The sequence below is a fragment of the Mustelus asterias genome, chromosome 14, assembly GCF_964213995.1.
Source record: "Mustelus asterias chromosome 14, sMusAst1.hap1.1, whole genome shotgun sequence".
NCBI lineage: Eukaryota > Metazoa > Chordata > Chondrichthyes > Carcharhiniformes > Triakidae > Mustelus > Mustelus asterias.
This window is the reverse complement of record NC_135814.1, coordinates 9,657,369-9,678,392: the sequence shown is the minus strand read 5'-3', so window position 1 is coordinate 9,678,392 and position 21,024 is coordinate 9,657,369. Positions and strand designations below refer to the sequence as shown.

At 46.5% G+C, this 21,024-nt stretch overlaps 1 protein-coding gene across 1 annotated transcript in view; it reads right to left on the bottom strand.

The window, feature by feature from the left end:
- The window catches only part of sema5ba (sema domain, seven thrombospondin repeats (type 1 and type 1-like), transmembrane domain (TM) and short cytoplasmic domain, (semaphorin) 5Ba), a 323,927-nt gene that overhangs the window by 29,264 nt on the left and 273,639 nt on the right, over positions 1 to 21,024 (bottom strand). The window contains exons 15-16 of the mRNA XM_078227863.1: positions 9,229 to 9,372; positions 6,541 to 6,688 (exon numbers count right to left, since the gene is read on the bottom strand). Coding sequence (XP_078083989.1) covers positions 6,541 to 6,688; positions 9,229 to 9,372 — 292 coding nt within the window. The remainder of the gene's footprint in view (positions 1 to 6,540; positions 6,689 to 9,228; positions 9,373 to 21,024) is intronic.

Genomic DNA, 21,024 nt, shown 5'->3' with positions numbered 1-21,024 from the left:
TCCACAGCCTTTTGCAAGAGGAAGTTCCAGATTCCCACTACCCTTTGTGTGAAGAAAGAGCGTTTCCACATTTCCGTTGTCCTCGCAGATTCCAAAACATGAAGAATTTAAGCATGATCTTCGCCTCATGAAGGGACACTCATGGTAATTATTTTTAAATTTCAAGTTGAGGAAAAAAAATTCCTTCTCGCTCCTCAGAAAACGAACATCGCGGAGCATATGAAACAGATAAAAATGTTATCTTGATTAATAGGTGCAAAATGTGCTTTCAATTACAATCAGTGTGGCACTTGGAGACTGGTGTAGAGCATGTTGGAAACACAGCATCCTGTTCTGAGACCCAACCATTCGACATGGCTTATATTTTATGAAAAAATAACAACTCAATTAAGGGGAATACCAAACAGATGTGTTACATGGGCCCTGGTGAAGAATACAGAATAGCTGACACTTCGCTGACCCTAACCCACAGCTTCATATATCCCTCCTCAGCCCATTCCCCGCAATGTCCCCCCCCCCTCCGCAATTTCTCTCAGCAGCCAATTCCCTTGTGCACCTTTCAAAATATCCAAGCTGTGTGTTTTTCTGCGAATCCGCAGCTAAAAAAAGGAATTGTATTCTTGCGAACACTCAGATTGGAACAGTATACTGAGAGAAACGGAATGCAGTCAAGAACCATAGAAAAGTTACAGCACAGAAGGCGGCCATTAGGCCCATCTTGTCCATGCCAGCCCAAGCACATCCAGATGCCCTTTCTAATCCAATCTTCCTGCACTCGGCCCATAGCCCTGTAGCTTACAGCACTTAAGATGCAGATCCAGGTAATTTTTAATAGGGTTTAGGGTCTCTGCTTCCATCACCAACTCAGGCAGCGAATTCCAGATATCCACCACCCTCTGCATAAAAAAGTTCTTCCTCTATACCTACTGCCACTTATCTTGAACCTATGTCCTTTGATTCTAGAACTTCCTTCCAATCTCTTCGCTGTCTAAACAAAATATTCTTCTTCAAACATTATCTTCACACGCGCTTTTTAACCTCTTTGGAGAATGGTGGGGCGGTGATGGAAAGACTCGCCGGCTGATGAATCGCGTCATGAGTGCTCCACCTGCGGCCAATAAGTCTAGGAGCGGACTTGAAACTGCAGCTTCTGGACCAGAGGTAGGGACATTATCACTGTGCCACAAGACCTCCCACATAATCCACCTCCCACCCCGCTCTATCTAACCCAATCAATATATCCTTCAATCCTTTCTCCCTCATGTGTTGGTTTGGCTTCCCTTTGGCCGGAATTCTCTAGCCAATGACGTCAGCGGGATTCTCTAATCCCTCTGGAGGCGCACCACCTGCTGTGGGTCTCCCGGCGGCATTGGGATGGCTTCAATGAGAATTCCCACAGAAGATCCCACCACCAGCAAACCACCGCCACGTCCCGCCACCAAGAAAAACACTGAAGGGAGGCCAGAGAATCTTGGCCAACGTATGCCATTCACCACAACTGCTTCTTGCGATAGTGAAATCCACATTCTAAGCACTATTTGGGGAAAGTTTTATTTTATTAGTGACTATCTTGTATTTATAGAACATAGAATAGTACAGCACAGAACAGGCCCTTTGGCCCACGATGTTGTGCCGAGCTTTATCTGAAACCAAGATCAAGCTATCCCACTCCCTATCATCCTGGTGTGCTCCATGTGCCTATCCAATAACCGCTTAAATGTTCCTAAAGTGTCTGACTCCACTATCACTGCAGGCAGTCCATTCCACACCCCAACCACTCTCTGCGTAAAGAACCTACCTCTGATATCCTTCCTATATCTCCCACCACGAACCCTATAGTTATGCCCCCTTGTAATAGCTCCATCCACCTGAGGAAATAGTCTTTGTTAGTCATGTTTCATGTATTTTAATATATACCTTCAGGAATTAAAGTTTAACTGCAGAAAATGGGGCTAAATACAATGCAAGCAACCTTAGCGCTGAAAAAGGTTGGGGCAATGTCACCGTAACAGGTTAACAGCTGGAAAGGTAAGGTCACGAAGCAGCATGTAGGCTTACTTAGCTAAAGAGCAGGAGAGATGGGCCAGAATGTTCTGGAAACATCACGGGCAAGACCAGAACGTTTGGAGAGGCAGCCAAAAGTTCATTGACTTACAGTGGGAAAATCCCAGCCGTGATGACTGCAGACTTTGCAAGGAAGGGCAGTCCAGACATGGGGAGGTGGAGCTAAATTAGCTGAAAAGCATTCAGTAAACCCTGAAAGGTTATAAAACCCATTTACTGCATCAGATCAAAGAAGAAATTATAAATGAGGGATAATTAATTCGAAGGTCAGTTTGAGGACAGCCCAGATACATCATTATAGAGATGCGCGGAGTTTCAGAGTTCCTGGTTTCAATTGATCTGGGTGTTTTGAGACAGAGATAGGTGTAGTTTGGACCTTGTGCGGTTTGCAGCTCACTGAGAGAAGTTAGCTAGGGTAATTGACAGTTAGGTAGGCCTGCACTGTAAGCAGAGTAAAGAACTGCCATCATCAATGACCGCGTGGGATGCGGCTGAGGTTTAATCACAGTTTGAGTCTTGAGAGGGAACAGAAGCTTGGAAGATTGCCTAGCTTGAAGGCAGTGGAAGAATCTACAGTGAGCCTCACTGTATCTTATTGCAAATGAAGGTAATCAACTAAATTAGAGTCATAGGGTGGGATTTTCCGGGCACGCTCATCCTAAGCCCGGAAAATCCCACCCGAGGTCAATGGACCTTTGCATGGTCTGTGTCCCGCCCGCTACAATTCCCGTGGTGGGTGGGATGGGAAAATTCCACCTATCTCTGTCTCAAAACACCCAGATCAATTGAAACCAGGAACTCTGAAACTCCGCGCATCTCTATAATGATGTATCTGGGCTGTCCTCAAACTGACCTTTGAATTAATTATCCCTCATTTATAATTTCTTCTTTGATCTGATGCAGTAAATGGGTTTTATAACCTTTCAGGGTTTACTGAATGCTTTTCAACTAATTAGTTGATTGGCCATGCTAAATTGAGCCTAGTGTCAGGGGGATTAGCAGGATAAATGCATGGGGATATCGGAATAGGGCCTAGGTGGGATTGTGGTTGGTACAGACTTGATGGGCTGAATGGCCTCCTTCTGCACTGTAGGGATTCCATGATTCTATGGTTCCATGAATTCTACAGCACAGAAGGAGGCCATTTGGCCCATCATTCCGGTGCAGGGTCTTTGTAAAAGCTATCCGATTAGTCCCACTCTTGCCCAATCTCTCAACGTTGACAATTGTTTCCTTTCAAGTATTCATCCAATTTCCTTTGTGGGTTACTATTCATCTTTCTCCACCACCCTACCAGGTAGAACATTCTAGATCAAAACAACTCGCTGAGTAAAAATGCTTCTTCCCATCTCTCCTCTGGTTCGTTTGGGAATGGTCTTAAATCTGTCTCCTCTGAGTACTGACTCTTTTGCCACTGGAAACAGTTCTCCCTATTTATTCCAACAAAAACCCTTCATGATTTTGAACACCTCGACTAAATCTCCCCCTTAACCTTCCCTGATCTAAAGGAGAATAACTCCAGCTTCTCTGGTCTCCCTGTATAACTGAAGTCTCTCTTTTTTTTAAAATTCATTTTTACGGGGTGTTGGCATCGCTGGCAGGGCCATTGTCCATCCCTATCTGCCCTCCATTTCAGGGGGCAGTTGAGAGTCAACCACGTTGCTGTGGGTCTGGAGTCACATGTAGGCCAGGCCAGGTAAGGATGGCAGATTTCCTTCCCTAAAGAGGATTAGTGAACCAGATGGGTTTTTTCCGACAATCAACAATGGTGTCATGGTCATCATTACATTTTTAATTCCAGATTTTTAGTGAATTCAAATTCCACCATCTGCCATGGCGGGATTCGAACCCAGGTCCCCAGAGCATTATCTTGTGTCTCTGGATCACTAGTTCAGTGATAATTCTACTGTGCCAATGCCTCACCGCAACCTCCCTGGTAACATTCCAGCTGATCTCCGTTGCGCCACCCCTTCATCGGACTGTCTTGTCAAACAATATGACACAAAACAATAGTTTATATGGAACAATGCGGAGGAAAGGGCAAGACCAGTTCACCTGTACAGCTGACAGAATTATCTTGATGAGTTCAGAGAAATTCAATACAAACTGTGCAATCCAAATTAAATTCACCAAAGCAAAGTCCTGGCTTTTGGGAGAGACTGATGCTGGAATTCTCTGGTCTCCTACGCCCTGCCACGGCTGCCAGCAAAAATGAAGAATTTGGCGCTCAGCCAAATCTCCATTCACTGCAGCGGGGCTGGAGAATCCCAGCCATGGGCGAGGTTGGAGAATTCCGACCTGAGGCTTTCAACTAAAAATGTCAACGAAGGCATTAAAAGACTCAAGAGGCAATTCAATGGATAAACATAACAGTCCACAGATGTGCGGGTTCGGTGGGTTGGCCGTGCTAAATTGCCCCTTCGTGTCAGGGGGATTAGCTAGGGTAAATACGTGGGGTTACGGGGATAGGGCCTGGGTGGGATTGTTGTCAGTGAAGGCTCAATGAGCCAAATGGCCTTAAAGTAAAGTTTAAGTTTATTTATTAGTGTCACAAGTAGGCTTACATTAGCACTGCAATAAAGTTACTGTGAAAACCCCCCTAGTCGCTACACTCCAGCGCCTGTCCGGGTACACTGAGGGAGAATTTAGCACGGTTAATTCACCTAACCTGCACGTCTTTGGGCTGTGGGAGGAAACCGGAGCACCCGGAGGAAACCCACGCAGACACGGGGAGAATGTGCAAAGTCCACACAGACAGTGACCCAAGCTGGGAATTGATCCCGGGTCCCTGGCGCTGTGAGGCAGCAGTGTTAACCATTGTGTTTTCTTCTGCACTGTAGGGTTTCTATGATCCTATGATAACCATGCCACAATGAAATAAGTCCATTTTAAATTTTGAATGAAACATTTACTCGAACATTAGACTTTTCAAATACTGAGGAAAGATGGCAGAAGAAACATTTGTGTGTGTGTTTGTGTGTGTGTGAGTACCCACAGAGCGATGGATTTATATGAGTGAAACCCATTGCAAATGTGGGCATAGAAATTATCACAGGGATAAAAGTGAGAAACGTGTAAGACATTCCCGAGAACAGGAAGTTAAATTCCACAGACATAAAGCGTATGTAGACACAAGACCTATTAATAAGATTTAGGTCTTAAACTGGTATTGAACAAAACATACTTCACCTCAGCCCCCACCACATCTTCTTATCCAGCTTAAACTCAGCACTAAACTGCTCCACGTTGGATTGCAAATCCTTCATAATAAAAACTCATGCTGTTCCACAAATAAGATTGTAAGAATTATACCCAGATATTTCTGTAAAGTCTGCTTGTCAACAATTTGTGTGCAAACACATTCCAGCCTCCCTCGAGGGGTAAAAGTCAAAACAAATTTAACAAAGATTACAGTAATAATATCCCCCCCAAAAAAGGGCCCCCATTGTATGTACCAAACTGTCTCCACTCAGGGATCTTTGCTAACCAACCCAGCGTATTGTGACAACTGATGCATTTTGGAATTCTGCCAGGGTTTCCTCTTATTTTAGTTTTTGTTTTTTGCCAGAGTGTTGTAAAGCGTTCCCAGAGCAGATGCGTGGGTTTAATATAGACATCCCCACGTGGGCTTAGCGACCTGACTGACCACTTCCTCTCGGTCTGTGTCACTTTCAGTGAAGAGAGGCAGGAATTTCTAACCTAAAGCATTCCCGTCCCAACGCAACACAACACTGGCCACCAGGGGCTGCGTTACTGCCAGTGAGTGCGACGGGGCTCAGGATATCTGTTACAATCCAGGTAGGAATGGGCAAGCAACACACACAGAACTCTGAGCTGAGAGGGGAAGACTGCGCAGAGTGTAGATCCCTATCCAGAGAGAGCAATCAGGAACCTAAAGCACTGACAGGTGAGTTGCTTCCAACTATGGACAAACCTCTCCGACTCAATAAAGTTTACAAACCAGATTTCATCCAGAATTCTGTATAAAGAAAGAGAAAGAGCTGGGAGGATAGGGTATTCTCAACACTGAGATCAGATACTTTCTACCTATCATAGAATCCCTACAGTGCAGTGTTAGAAATGGGTTAACAGACCTTCCAATTAAGGCCTAATTTAATGTCAATTATTCAATAGAAGTCACTGATGTATTAAGAGGCCACAGGTGGCACTATTTTGTTGGTGGAGAATTGTGTGTGAAGTTGAATCAAAGAAATAAAGGCATTTCATGAAGAAGCAGAACTCGTGTCTCCATTACTGAACAGCAACCAAGATGCAGAAGAGGCCATTCGGCCCATCAAGTCTTCACCTACTCTCTGTCAGAGCATCTTACCCAGGTTGTACCCCCCATCCTATCCCTGTAACCCCACACATTTCCCATGGCTGATCCATCTAACCTACACATCTTGGGACACTAAGGGACAATTTGGCCAGGCCAACCTAACCAGCACATCTACAGATGACAATGCTTGCACTTACCGCCGTACAGCCGGGGCAGGTATTGCCATTTTCACAGCTTCGCTGTCGTGTGTGCATCCCTCCACCACAATCAGCGCTGCATCTAGTCCACGGACCCCAACTCGACCAGAACACGGGCAGTGGGCAACCCGCATTCTCGTTGCAAAACCTGAAACGAAAAGAACATAAATACTATGGCTACCAAAGCAGGTCAAAGGCTAGGAATACTGCGGCGAGTAACTCACCTCCTGACTCGCCAAAGTCTGTCCATCATCTACAAGGCACAAGTCAGGAGTGTGATGGAATACTCGCCACTTGCCAGGGTGGGTGCAGCTCCAACAACACTTAAGAAGCTTGACACCCTGATTGGCACCACATTCACAAACATCCACTCCCTCCACCACTGACACTCAGTAGCCGCAGTGTGAACTATCTACAAGATGCACTGCAGCAATTCACCAAAGATCCTTAGACAGCACCTTCCAAACCCACGACCACTTCCATCCAGAAGGACAAGGACAGCAGATACATGGGAACACCACCACCTGCAAGTTCCCCTCCAAGCCACTCACCATCCTGACTTGGAAATATATCGCCATTCCTTCGTAGTCTCTGGATCAAAATCCTGGAATTCCCTCCCTAATAGCATTGTGGGTCAATGATGTGGAGATTCTGGCGTTGGGCTGGGGTGGGCACAGTAAGTAGTCTCATAACACCAGGTTGAAGTCCAACAGGTTTATTTGGTAGTACGAGCTTTCAGAGCGCTGCTCCTTCATCAGGTGAGTGGACTTTAACTTGGTGTTGTGAGACTACTTATTGTGGGTCAACCCACGGTATGTGGACTGCAGGGATTCAAGAAGGCAGCTCACCATTACCCTCTCAAGGGCAACTAGGGATGGACAATAAACGCTGGCCAGCCAGCGATGCCCATGTCCAGTGAATTAATTTTAAAAAACCATCTTTGATGGAGGTGAACAAACGAAAGATTTTCTAACCTCGATCCTTTGCGTGGTCCATGGGTGCTGCTCGATGCGGATAACACAGCCTTGATGAGCTCAAATAACAGCAGCACCATCCGCCAAATCTGCCACCCAGGAGGACAAGGGCATCAGACATATGGGTAACAGCATCGCCCTCCAGGTCACGCCATCCCAACTGGGACGCTGATCCTTCATGGGCACTGGGTCAAAACCTAGAACACCCTCCCTAACAGCACTTTGGGTCCACCTACATCACACGGACTGCAGCGGGTTCAAGAAGGCAGCTCACCACCACCTTCTCAAGGGGCAATTGGGGATGGGTAACGAATGCTGGGCCTGGCCAGCAATACTCAATCCTGAAAATGGATTGGGAAACAAAAAAAAATGAGTCTGTGTGGACAGAGGATCACACGTATCATCGAGCCAGCAGGACAAAGCTAGAGTCATGGCCGAGGAACAGAGGGCCATACATGGCCAATCATCTCCCAGCATGCTCCAACAAGGGAAAGAATGCAACAAAGAGGGGAAAACAGGGCATAGCTCAGCATCCTTTCTGCCAACAAGCAAATGAAGGCACCCTGCCCCGGATTCTAGATGCTTCCAGAGCAAACAGATACAAATACTGCAGCAAAACAGCGCAAATCTGGAAAAACTAAAATGAAAGCAGAAAGTGCTGGAACCCACTCGGTGGGTCAGGCAGCATCTGTGGAGAGCAGATAATGGAGTTCATGTTTTTTCGTGATGAAGACTCGTTGATTCTTTATCTTTCTCCACAGCTACTGCCTGATTAATGGGACATTTCCACTGTTTTCTGTTTGCAGCTCAGATTTCCAGCATCTGCAGTATTGTAGCTTTGCTGTTTGCGTTTTCCATTTTGTTGCCACTTGCTGCAACAACATTTCACATCCCCGGGAGTGGCAAGTCTACATTTTTCCCTATCACAGACTGCCCCCCCCCCCCCCACCCCCCGCCTCTCTGCATCCTGTATAATGTACCAGTCCCACCTCAGCAAGCTAGCAGCGATGGGCTGAGTGTTAGATATGCAAAGTATTGCTGATGCTGCGAGCTGGATATCTCTCCTCCACTCTATCCACCTCTCCCTCTTTTCCCCTCTCTCTCATTCCCCTTCATCTCTCTCATTCCCCTCCCTCTATCCCTCTCTTCTTTTCCCCTCTCTCTTTCCCCTTCCTCTCTTACTTTCCCTTCTCCCTCTCTTTCTCCTCCTCTCTCTCTTTTCCCTCCTCTCTATCACTCCCTCTTTCTTCCCCACTCTCTCTTTCTTCCCCCCTCTCTCTTTCCCCTTCCTCTCTCTCTTTCCCCTTCCTCTCTCTCTTCACCTCCTCCCTCTTTCCCCCTCCACTCTCTCGATCTCCTCTCTCTCTATCCCCCATCTCTCTTTCCCCCTCTCTTTTCCCCTCTCCCTTTCGGTCTCCTTTCTCTCTCTCTTTCCCCCCTCTTCCCTCTCCCTCCCCTTCCCACCTCTCTCTCTCTCTCTTTCTTTCTCCCTCACCTCTTCCTTTCTTCTCTCTTTCTTAGCCAAGGGCAGGAGTCAGCACCTCAAGGGCAGAAGGGGAAGGGAGGAAATCCATCCAATAGCAGATTAAAGTTCATAATTAAGGCAGAAATATAAGCCCAACTCGCCATGGCTCGGCCGAAACAAATGTCCTCCTTTCTCCAGAAATATAACATTTCAGTTTGGGAAGAGGTGATGGGAATGTGGGAAGCTTACCTCTCTTCCCTGCTCTGACCGACGCACACTCTTCCTCCGTAGCGGGGGGTGGGATTACTGCAGGAACGCTGACGGACTTGAAAGCCAATTCCACATGTGGTACTGCACGGAGCCCAGGAAGCCCAGAGAGTCCATCCTCCATTCCTTAATACAAAACGCAAGGGTGCAGGGTTAAAGAGGCTCCTTGAGACAGACTTCTAACTAGTCAATGAATCACGGGTTATGGAAATAAACTCCAGCAAATACAACCTTTCCTCATAAGACAACTCACCCATTCCAGGTATTATTCTGGCGAACCTTCTCTGAAATGCTTCCAACACATTGACATCCTACCTCAAATAGGGTGACAGATACTGTGCGCAATAGTCCAGGTGTGGGGCAGGATTTTCCACGCGACCTGTCACGTGCTTCATGGTGGCAGAAGCGGCCTGGCCTTGGTCAGCGATGGGATCTTTTGGTCCCGCCATTGTCAATGGAATTTCCCATTGGATGCATCCCTCGTCATCAGATCTTACCAACATGAACATCACGCCCTGTACAACCGGAGCATAACTTCTCAACTTTTGCAATCAATTCCCCTCACAATAAATTATAACATCCTGTTAGAACCATAGAATCCCTACTGTGCAGAAAGAAACCATTCAGCCCATCGAGTCTCCCCCAACTCTCCAAAACAGCATCCCATCCAGGCCCTCTCCCCTCTCCTATCCCCATAACCACATGCATTTACCATGGCCAATCCACCTAACCTACACATCATCAGAGTGTGGAAGGAAACCGGAACACCCAGAGGAAATCCACATAGACATGGGAAGAATGTGCAAACTCCACACAGACAGTCACCTAAGCTGGAATTGAACCCAGGTCCCTGGTGTTGTGAGACAGCAGTGCTAACCGCTATGCCACCATTAGCTTTCCTAATTACTTGCTGTACCTGCATACTAACCTTTGGCGATTCATACACTAGGACACCCAGATCCCTCTGCATCTCAGAGCTCTGTAATCTCTTGCCATTTAGATAATATGCTTCTTTTTCACTATTACTGCCAAAAGGAAAGATTTCACATTTCCCCACGTTATACTCCATTTGCCAGATCTTTGCACAGTGGCACAGTGGTTAGCACTGCTGCCTCACACGCTAGGGACCCAGGTTCGATTCCCAACTTGGGTGACTATCTGTGTGGAGTCTACACTTTCTCCCCGTGTCCGTGTGGATTTCCTCCGGGTGCTCCGGTTTCCTCCCACAATCTGAAAGACATGCTGGTTAGGTGCTTTGGCCATGCTAAATTCTCCCTCAGTGTACCCGAACAGGCACCGGAGTGTGGCGACTAGGGGATTTTCAGAGTAACTTCACTGCAGTGTTAATGTAAGCCTACTTGTGACACCAATAAATAAACTTTAAAACTTTAACCTATCTGTTTCTTTTTGTCACCTCCTTATGTCCCCTTCTTAACTTACTTTCCTATCTATCTTGTGTCAACAGCAAATTTGGCAACCATCCCTTCATTTATATAAGATGTAAACAGTTGAGGTCCCAGCTCTGATCCCTGTGCCACACCACTCATTACATCTTACCAACTGAAAAAGATCCATTTTTCTTTTATTATTCCTTTGTGGGACATGGGCGTCACTGGCTGGCCAGTATTCATTGCCCATCCCTAGTTGCCTGAGGGCAACTGAGAGTCAACCACATTGCTGTGGCTCTGGAGTCACTTGTAGGTCAGATCAGGTGAGGACGGCAGATTTCCTTCCCTAAAGGACATTAGTGAACCAGATGGGTTTTGCCAACAATCGACAATGGTTTCATGGTCATCAATAGATTCTTAATTTCCAGATATCTTTTATTGAATTCAAATTCCACCATCTGCCATGGCGGGATTCGAACCCAGGTCCCCAGAACATCAGCTGAGTTTCTGGATTAAAATTCTAGCGATAATACCACTACACCTCCCCTTTGCTTCATGTTGGCCGGCCAATTTTCTATCTATGCCAATATGTTACGTTAGCGATTATCAAACAAAATGTGACACAAAGACAGACGCAGAAGGAGATATTTGAACAGGTGACCAAAGGTTGGGCCAAAATGTCGATTTTAAGGCACGTGTTGAAAGGGGAAAAGAAAGGCAGGGTGGTTTAGCCAAGGAATTCAGGAGCTGCAGCTGACGGTACGACTGCCAATGGTGGGGTGAAAGATATCAGGGATTCTTCAAAGACCAGAACTGGGAAGTTCCGAAGAACAAAGGATCCTTGGTGTGTTTGTCCACAGATCCCTGGAGGCGGAAAGGCAGGTAAATAGGGTGGTGAAAAAGGCATATGGCACGCTTGCCTTTATCAATCGGGGTATAGATTACAAAAGCAGAGAGGTCATGATGGAGTTGTATAGAACTTTGGTGAGGCCACAGCTGGAGAACTGCATGCAGTTCTGGTCACCATATTATAGGAAGGACGTGATTGCACTGGAGGGGGTGCAGAGGAGATTCACCAGGATGCTGCCTGGGATGGAACATTTAAGTTATAAAGAGAGGTTGGGTAGGCTTTGGTTGCTTTCTCTGGAGCAGAGAAGACTGAGGGGCGACATGATCGAGGTGTTCAAGATTATGACTGGCATGGACAGGGTGGATTGGGAGCAGCTGTTCCCCTTAGTTGAAGGGTCAGTTACGAGGGGACACAAGTTAAAGTTAAAGTTTATTTATTCGTCACAAGTAGGCTTACATTAACACTGCAATGAAGCGACTGTGAAATTCCCCCAGTCGCCACACTCCGGCGCCTGTTTGGGTACACTGAGGGAGAATTTAGCATGGCCAATGCATCTAGGGGTGGGAGATTTGGGGGGGGGGAGTGGTTTGAGGAAAATCTTTTTTACCCAGAGGGTGGTGATGATCTGGAATGCACTGCCTGGGAGGGTGGTGGAGGCAGCGCATTCCAGACCATCCTTTAAACGAGTCCCGGAAGAGTACTTGGCACGCCATAACATTCAAGGCTATGGGCTAAATGCTGACACGTGGGATTAGGTGGGCAGGTCAGTGCCTTTCATCCGATGGTGCAGACTCGATGGGCCGAAGGGCCTCTTCTGCATTGTAGTATCGTGTGATTCTGAGTTAGAGTGGGAAGAACAAAGGTTAAAGGAGAGAGATTTCATTGTTTAAGAAGAAGAAAGAGGGTCCTGGAGATGGTCCGATCAACTCCAGCTGTAACACTAGTGAGGATGCAAAGAGGCTGTGTAAATTGGTGCATTAGGGGGGCTAAGGAGTTCAGTATTGCACCAAAGATGACATTACGAATAAAATAGAGAAAAGATAAGGAAGGTTGAAATCATAGAATGATTGCTAAAAAAAAATCCACATTTTACAAACGGGGAAATAGCGCAGTGAAGGGATTTAACTTGCTCTGCCTGATCTTTGCTGCGGTTCATTTTTTCGAATGGAGAAGGTTTAGGAGATAACTTTGTTATTGTTAATTATTCTTATCAATAGTTGGGAATTACTTCTAGCAGAGGGTGGTGAATTTGCCCCATAGAATCATAGAATAGAATCTCTACAGTGCAGAAGGAGGTCATTCGGCCCATTGAGTCTGCACCGACCACAATCCCACCCAGGCCCTATTCCCATCACCCCTCATATTTACCCTGCTAATCGCCCCTGACACTAGGGTTAATTTAGCGTGGCCAATCGAACTATTAGCGCGGTGAACTCTGAATTGTTGAATGGTTTCAAGAGGGAGATGGATATATTTCTAATTAAAAAAGGGATAAGGGGATATGGGGAACAGGTGGGGAGGTGGATTTGAGACCAGGGAGAGATCAGCCGTGATCTGATTAAATGGCGGAGCAGGCTCGAAGGGCTGAATTTGCCGATTTCTGCTCCTAATTCCGATGTGAGCCCTCTTAAGAGGGTGGATAAAGGATCCTGTGATTTCCATGCTGCAATTTACAGCTTACAAGACTGCAGTGCTGCATTACCCCATCCCCAAACCAGACAAACAGGGCGTGGCAGTACCATCTGCCCCCACCTCAATACCGGGTGGCGAGAGGAAGAGCAAATTTCAGTTTGCCCAACGTGCCAACCACTTTCTCCTTCCTTCAGCAATCAGCGACTCCTTAAAGAAAAATAATCATTCTTGGGTCACAAATCTTGACCAGATCCCCCTCTGTTTGAGGTATTGTCTTCTGGATGAGGTGAACCGAGACTCCATCTGCTCTCTCGGGTGGGTGTCAAGGGTTCTGCAGCCCTCCCTCAAAGAAGAACAGGGGAGTTCTCTCTCCCAGTGTCCTGGAAAATGTTTATCCCTCAACCAACATCGCTGGGAAAGAATACAATCCGGTTATTACCCCGTCGCTGTTTGCGGGAGCTTGCTGTGCACAAAATTGGCTGCTGCGTTTCCGATCTTACAACAGGGACTGCACTTCAAAAGGTCCTTAATCGGTTGTGAAATGCTTTGAGACATCGTGTGGGTTTTGCAAGCTGCTTTCTAAACGCAAGATTATTTGAACTATCAGCAGTGCCGTCCGGGGCAAATCTGCCTCCTCTTGTCTCCCGCTACCGGGCTCAAGCCTGCCTCCACACGCCCAACAGAAGACTGAAGATAACCATCCCTTATCAGGCTCTCGGAGAGCTGCTCACGCAAATCGCTTGAGATGCCTCCACTCCCAATCACCGTCCCAAAAATGAAGCCAACCGCTCAGTGGGATATCGCAGGATAACTCAAAGAGGGAGATCTTCCCAGTAAGATCTCTTATCCCAGCCAACGCAGAGGCTCCATTCTGCCTTTGCCAAACTTATCTCAAGGAGATACGGTGATAAAAGGCTGAAAGCTTCTTCAAGCTAAGCAGTGCCGAGAGAGAGAGAGACAACAAACCTCTTGTGTGAAGAACAACAGTTTTTGGCTAAGGCTCAATCTAGGTTTGAGGAGATGTTAGCTTCCTGCCTCAGCGATTCATTTCTTTGGAAGCTCTTTAACTTATTTTGTTACCGCTTCCACATGGTAACATGATCAGTATCAGCCACAACACAGTAATCACCAACAGATGCACAGTGTAGCCTTAATTGAAGGTGACCGCAGCGTTTCTGACTGACTTGCTACAGATAGAAAACATTTCAATTTGCAACAGAAAGCTGCGAGGCATTTATTTTTCTTTCTCCTGAGCTGAAGCCTGGTGATTAACAAGGAGGATATTTTTACACCCTGTTTGTATTGTGTTCTTGCTTCCAATGGTGACCCTAGGACACAGAAGTTTCCAGCTCTCCCAGTTGGCATCCTTCCTACCACCCACTGTTACCTCCAGCTCACGGAATCCTCTGTTCCGCGTGTTAAAGTTTTAAAGTTTATTTATTATTGTCACAAGTAGGCTTACATTAACATGGCAATGAAGTCACTGTGAAAATCCCTTAGTCGCCACACTCTGGTGACATGTCCTTACATAGTTCAGGATCAATTTTTTGCCTAATTATTCCTTGGGACATGTTACTACTTCAAAGGCATTTTATTTGTATATTCTTTCACAGGGTGTCGGCATCACTGGCTAGACCAGTATTTATTGCGCATCCCTAATTGCCCTTGAGAAGGTGGCGGGCATCTCCACTTCTTGAGCTGCTACAGTCTTGCAGTGTAGTTTTTATTTAAAGTTTATTTATTAGTGTCACAAGTACGTTTGCATTAGCACTGCAATGAAGTTACTGTGAAAATCCCCTAGTCGCCACACTCCGGAGCCTGTTCAGGTACACTGAGGGAGAATTTAGCATGGTTAATGCACCTAACCAGCACGTCTTTCGGACTGTGGGAGGAAACCAGAGCACTCGGAGGAAACCCAGGCAAATATGGGGAGAATGTGCAGACTCTGCACAGACAGTGGCCCTGGCGCTGTGAGGCAGGTGTGCTAACCACTGTGACCTGATTCACGCCAAGTCCCGTTCACCTATCACCCCGGTGCTTGTTGAACCACATTGGCTCCAGATTTGCGGCGACAATTCCATTTTAAAATTCCCACCCCTGTGCTACAAATTCCTCCATGGCTTCATCTCTCTCTATCTGTAATCTCCACCAACCTTGCAAACCCTTTGGGATCTCTGCACTCCTCCAATTCTAACTTCCCATACATTCCCTTTCATTTTCATGGACTTAATCATTGGTGATTGGGCGTTTAGTTGTTAAGGCCCTGAGCTCTGGAATTCTGCACTAAGTCTCTCTACCTCTCTTTCCTCCGATAAATTAATCTCTGACCAAGTTGTTGGTCATCTGCCTCTTATCTCCTTATTTGGCTTGCTGCAATTTTTGCATGTCTACCGTAAAGTGTCTTGGAATGTTGCAGTACCTTAGTTAGGAGGCTGGTGGAGTGGTTCTTGGAGAGCGGGGAAGGGAGTGAGGGCAGAAGTGCATGAAATAGAACGGACACAATTGATGGTCCTGCCAACATAAAGTCAGAGGGGCCAAAAGATAGACAGAATGGGTGGGTAAGTGGCAGATGGAATTTAACCCTGAAAAGTGTGAGGTGATGCACTTTAGAAGGAGTAATTAGACAAGGAAGTATTCAATGAACGGCATGACACTAGGAAGTTCTGTGGAACAAAGGGATCTTGGCGAGTTTGTCCATAGGTCTCTGACAACGAAAGGGCATGTTAGGAGGGTGGTGAAAAAGGCATATGGGACACTTGCCTTTATCAAACGAGACATAGCTTACAAAAGCAGGGAAGTCATGTTGGAGTTATAGAACTGAGTTGTATAGAACTTGGTGAGGCCGCAGCTAGAATACTGCATGCAATTCTGGTCGCCACATTATAGGAAAGATGTCATTGCACTGGAGGTGGTGCAGAGAAGATTTACCAGGATGCTACCTGCGACGGAACATTTAAGTTATGAAGAGAGGTTGGGTAGGCTTGCGTTGTTTTTATTGGAGCAGAGAAGACTGAGGGGCGATCAACGTGTACAAGATTATGAGGACATGGAAAGAGTGGATAAGGAGCATCTGGTCCCCTTAGTTAAAGAGCCAGTCACAAGGGGACATAGGTTCAAGGGGAGGGGCAGGAGGTTTTGGGGGGATGTGAGGAAAAACCTCTTTACGCAGAGGGTGGTGATGGTCTGCAATGCGCTGTCTGGGAGGATGGTAGAGGTGGGATGCCTCACATCCTTTAAAAAGAACTTGGATGAGCAACAGAATAAAGTAGTGCGTTTTCTACCTGTCGGGTCAGGTCTTGAGGATTGATCGAGAGCAAAGGGTTTGATCCATGAGTTGGGAGATTAAGACAACTGTTTCAGGGTGGCACGGTGGCACAGTGGTTAGCACTGCTGCCTCGCAGCGCCAGGAACCGGGGTTTGATTCCCGGCTTGGGTCACTTTATGGGTGGAATTTCCACGTTCTCCCCATGTTTGCGTGGGTTTCCTCCAGGTGCTCCAATTTCCTCCCACAGTCCAAAGATGTGCGGGTTAGGTGGATTGGCCATGATAAATTGCCCTTTAGTGTCAGGGGGACTAGCTAGGGAAAGGGCCTGGGTGAGATTGTGGTCGGTGCAGACTCAATGGGCTGAATAGCCTCCTTCTGCACTGTGGGATTCTATGATTCTAAGAATTACTAATCAGTCACATCCCAGCTAGCTGACAGCACAATTGATGGAATTCCCAGAAACCCGGCAATGTCTCTCTTTGATCTCAGTTGCTGTTGCTTTTGCAAACAGTGACTCAGATGAACAGCAGTGCATTTATATAGCGACATTTAGCACTCCAGGATGTGCCAAGCACTCTGGAGCCAATTAAGTACTTTTTGCGGTGTAGTCACTGCCATAGCCTAAGCTGCCAGTACAGCAAGATCCTCCAGACAGCAAAGTGATAATGACATGATAAACTGGTTTAATGCTTTTATATTGTGGCCAGGACACTGCAGAGAACAACCTCACCCTGTTTATTGAATTACTGGCACAGGATATTTCACATGCAACTGGAAGAGCAGATGCTCCCTCACTGGGAGTGCCAATCTAGATTATATACTCAAATCTCTGGAGTGGGATTTGAACTCACAACCAAGAGTGCTACCCCCTGAGCCACAGGTGACAGCGCAAAGCACAGTGAGACCCGGCATCAAGACGTTTTTCACTTGCAGATCAGCACCTGGCCTGTGGGGGGAGCAGTGGTGCCAGAAGCTCTTGTGAGCACTGAAGAGAAGATATCCTTGTCTGAGGGAGGGGGTATCGCAGTCTTCACCACCCCCCCCCCCCCCCGCACCCCCCCAGTGGAAAGGTGGGAGGGGGTCTTTGCAGTATCTGTGAACATGGCTGCTGTCAAACTAGACAACACGTGCCCCTGCAATACGACCCCAACTAAATGCTCCTCTTGGAACACACCAAGGAACAAGCTTCCATAAGCTCAGGAAAATCAACAAAATACTTTGAGATGCCTAACATGGTTCAATGGGTGAACACACTTGGCTAGTTAGACATGGAATCATTAGACCAGGTGTAGATCCAATTCCCAGTCTTCTGCTCCTATATCAGCAGAGCTTGAGGGAGATACAATTAGTCAGAGTGATCTCGAACTGATAAGGATGAGAAAATATCTAGCAAGATTTCACTTTTTGCTTTCGACTAAGCCTCGATATTCGGGTCCAAGGGTGAGTGTCAGGCACGGTTCAAAGATTCAAAGTAAAAAGTTTATTTATTAGTCATAAGTAGGCTTACATTAACACTGCAATGAAGTTACTGTGAAAATCCCCCAGTCGCCACACTCCGGCACCAGTTTGGGTACACTGACGGAGAATTTAGCGTGGCCAATTCAACTAACCTGCGCATCTTTGGGCCGTGGGAGGAAACCGGAGCACCTGGAGGAAACCCACGCAGACACGGGGAGAACGTGCAGACTCCACACAGACAGTGATCCAAGCCGGGAATTGAACCCGGGTCCCTGGCGCTGTGAGGCAGCAGTGCTAACCCCTGAGAAGGTGGTGGTGAGCTGCCTCTTGAACCGCTGGAGTCTATGTGGTTTTTGCCCTCCCTGAGCAGTTTGGTGGAATGGAGTGGCTTGTTACCCTTTATCAGAGAGTAGCTCGCAGTCAATCACAGCGCTGTGGGTCTGCACTTGCATGTAGATTAGATGGATAATGATGGGGGATTCCTCCCCTGAAGGACATTAGCGAACCAGATGAGTTTTTGAAATAATCCAGTGGTTTCACAATTATTATTAATGAGATGAGCATTTTAATTCCAGATTTACTAAATTGAATTTAAATTCCCCAGCTGCCATGAAAGGATTTGAACTCGTATCTCTCCCAATTAGTAATCTAGAACTGTACCAACATGATACCAAATCCAAAGAAGATAAAGAAAGGAAAGTTGTTGTATATAAATGCAGGTTTTTGTTGTAAACAAAGGCAAGTTGTACATAAATGTAAGTTGTTGTAGTAAATGGACGAGTTATTTTTGTAAACAAAGGCAAGTTTCTGTATATAAATGCAAATTGTTGTAGTAGTAACAATTGCAAGTTGTTATATATAAATGCAAGTTGTTGTTGTAAACAATGGCAACTTGTTGTAAACAAAGGCACGCTGTCGTATATAAATGCAAGTTGTTGTTGTAAACAAAGGCAAGTTGTTGTATATAAATGTAAGTTATTGTTGTGAACAAAGGCAAGTTGTTGTATATAAATGCAAGTTGTTGTTGTGAACAAAGCCAAGTTGTTGTAACCAGATGCAAGTTTGTTGCTGTACTGCAGTGACCCTCCATTTGCACTTTCCCAGTACTGGGTTTTAAAGTAAATCAATCAGCAGCTTTCTCTGTAATGATGCAAAGGAATTTCAGACCAACACACCAGTTACCAATGTCACTCAAAGCAATTTCAACACACACACAAGACCATCTGAACACCTTGATTTTCCATAACAAATGTGTGCGATGCCTCAAGGAACAGCGGGAGGCCATTCAGCCCATTGAGTCTGTTCCACCGTTCAATGAGATCACAGCATGTCTGCATCTTAACCCAACCTCGGTTCTACAACCCTTAATATATCCTTGTTCAACAAACATCTATCGATCTCAGTTCTGAAATTTCCCAGAGCTTGGGGCCAAGGCAACTGGCGACATGATCATCCATGTGGAATGATTAACATTGGGGATGCACAAGAAGCCAGGATTACAGGGCACGGATATCACAGAGGGTCGTAGTGCTTTATCGAGCAGATCACAGAGATAGGGTGGGGGCGAGACCATGGAAGAATTTGAAAAAAATGATGAGAATTTTAAAACCAAGACGTTGCGATGGAGGGAGCTCAGAGGGTGAAAGGGGGACGGGATTGGCTGTGATTTCAGACACAGCCAGCAGATGTTTGGATGACCATATGCTTAGGGAGTATACAATGTGGGGGTACCAGATGATAGTGCATTGGAATAATGGACTCTAGAGGTAACAGATGGAGGCAGTGGCGTAGTGGCATTGTCACTGGACTACCTATCCAGAGATCCAGGGTAATGATCTGAGGACCCGGGTTTGAATCCCACCACGACAGATGGTGAAATTTGAATTCAACAAAAATCTGGAATTCAAAGTCTAATGATGACCTTGAAACCATTGACGATTGTCGTAAAAACACATCTGGTTCACTTAATGTCCTTTTAGGGAAGGAAATCTGCCATCCTTACCTGGTCTGGCCTACATGTGATTCCAAACCCACAGCAATGGGATTGACTCTTAAATACCCCCAGGGATGGGCAATAAATGCTGGCTCAGCGAGCGATGCCCACAGGCCATGAATGAATAAATTTTTAAAAAGAAGCTTGAATGAAGCGGCAGCTGAGTTGAGGCAGATTGGAGTTGGATGATGCTACGGAGGGAGAAATAAGCAGTCGTAGTGATAGTACCACTATGTGGGCGGCACACTGGCACAGTGGTTAGCGCTGCTGCCTTACAGCTCCAGGGACCCGGGTTCAATTCTGGCCTTGGGTGACTGTCTGTGTGGAGTTTGCACGTTCTCCCCGTGTCTGCATGGGTTTCCTCCGGGTGCTCTGGTTTCCTCCCACAAAGATGTGCAGGTTAGGTGGATTGGACAAACTAAATTGCCACAAAGTGTCCAAAAATGCGTAGGTTAGGTGGACTAGCCGTGGTAAATGCGCGGGGTTACGGGGATAGAGCAGAGGGGTGGGCCTGGGTGGAATGCTCTTTCAGAGAGTCAGTACAGAATCGATGGGCTGGGTGGCCTCTTTCTGCACTCTATGAGGCTGAAAGCTTATCTCAGGATCACCAAGTTTGTCTCAGACTATTTTAACACAGAGGATGGTGGGTGCCTGGAACTCGCTGCCGGGGGAGGTAGTGGAAGCAGATACGATAGTGACTATTAAGGGGCATCTTGACAAATACAAGAATAGGATGGAAATAGAGGGATATGGTCCCCGGAAGGGTAGGGGGTGTTAGTTCAGACGGGCAGCCTGGTCGATGCAGGTTTGGAGGGCCGAAGGGCCTGTTGCTGTGCTGTAATTTTCTTTGTTCTTTATTGCCAGGGAGAGGGCTGGAGTGGGTAGCTGGGGAATAGAGATTAGATGATATGGAGATGCCGGCATTGGACTGGGGTAAACACGGTAAGAAGTCTAACAACACCAGGTTAAAGTCCAACAGGTTTATTTGGTAGCAAATGCCACTAGCTTTCGGAATGCTGCCCCTTCGTCAGGTGGAGTGAGAGATCTCTCACTCCACCTGACGAAGGGGCAGCGCTCCAAAAGCTAGTGGCATTTGCTACCAAATAAACCTGTTGGACTTTAACCTGGTGTTGTTAGACTTCTTACTGAATAGACATTAGAGCAGGGATTGAAAACAGTATCTTCTATCTTC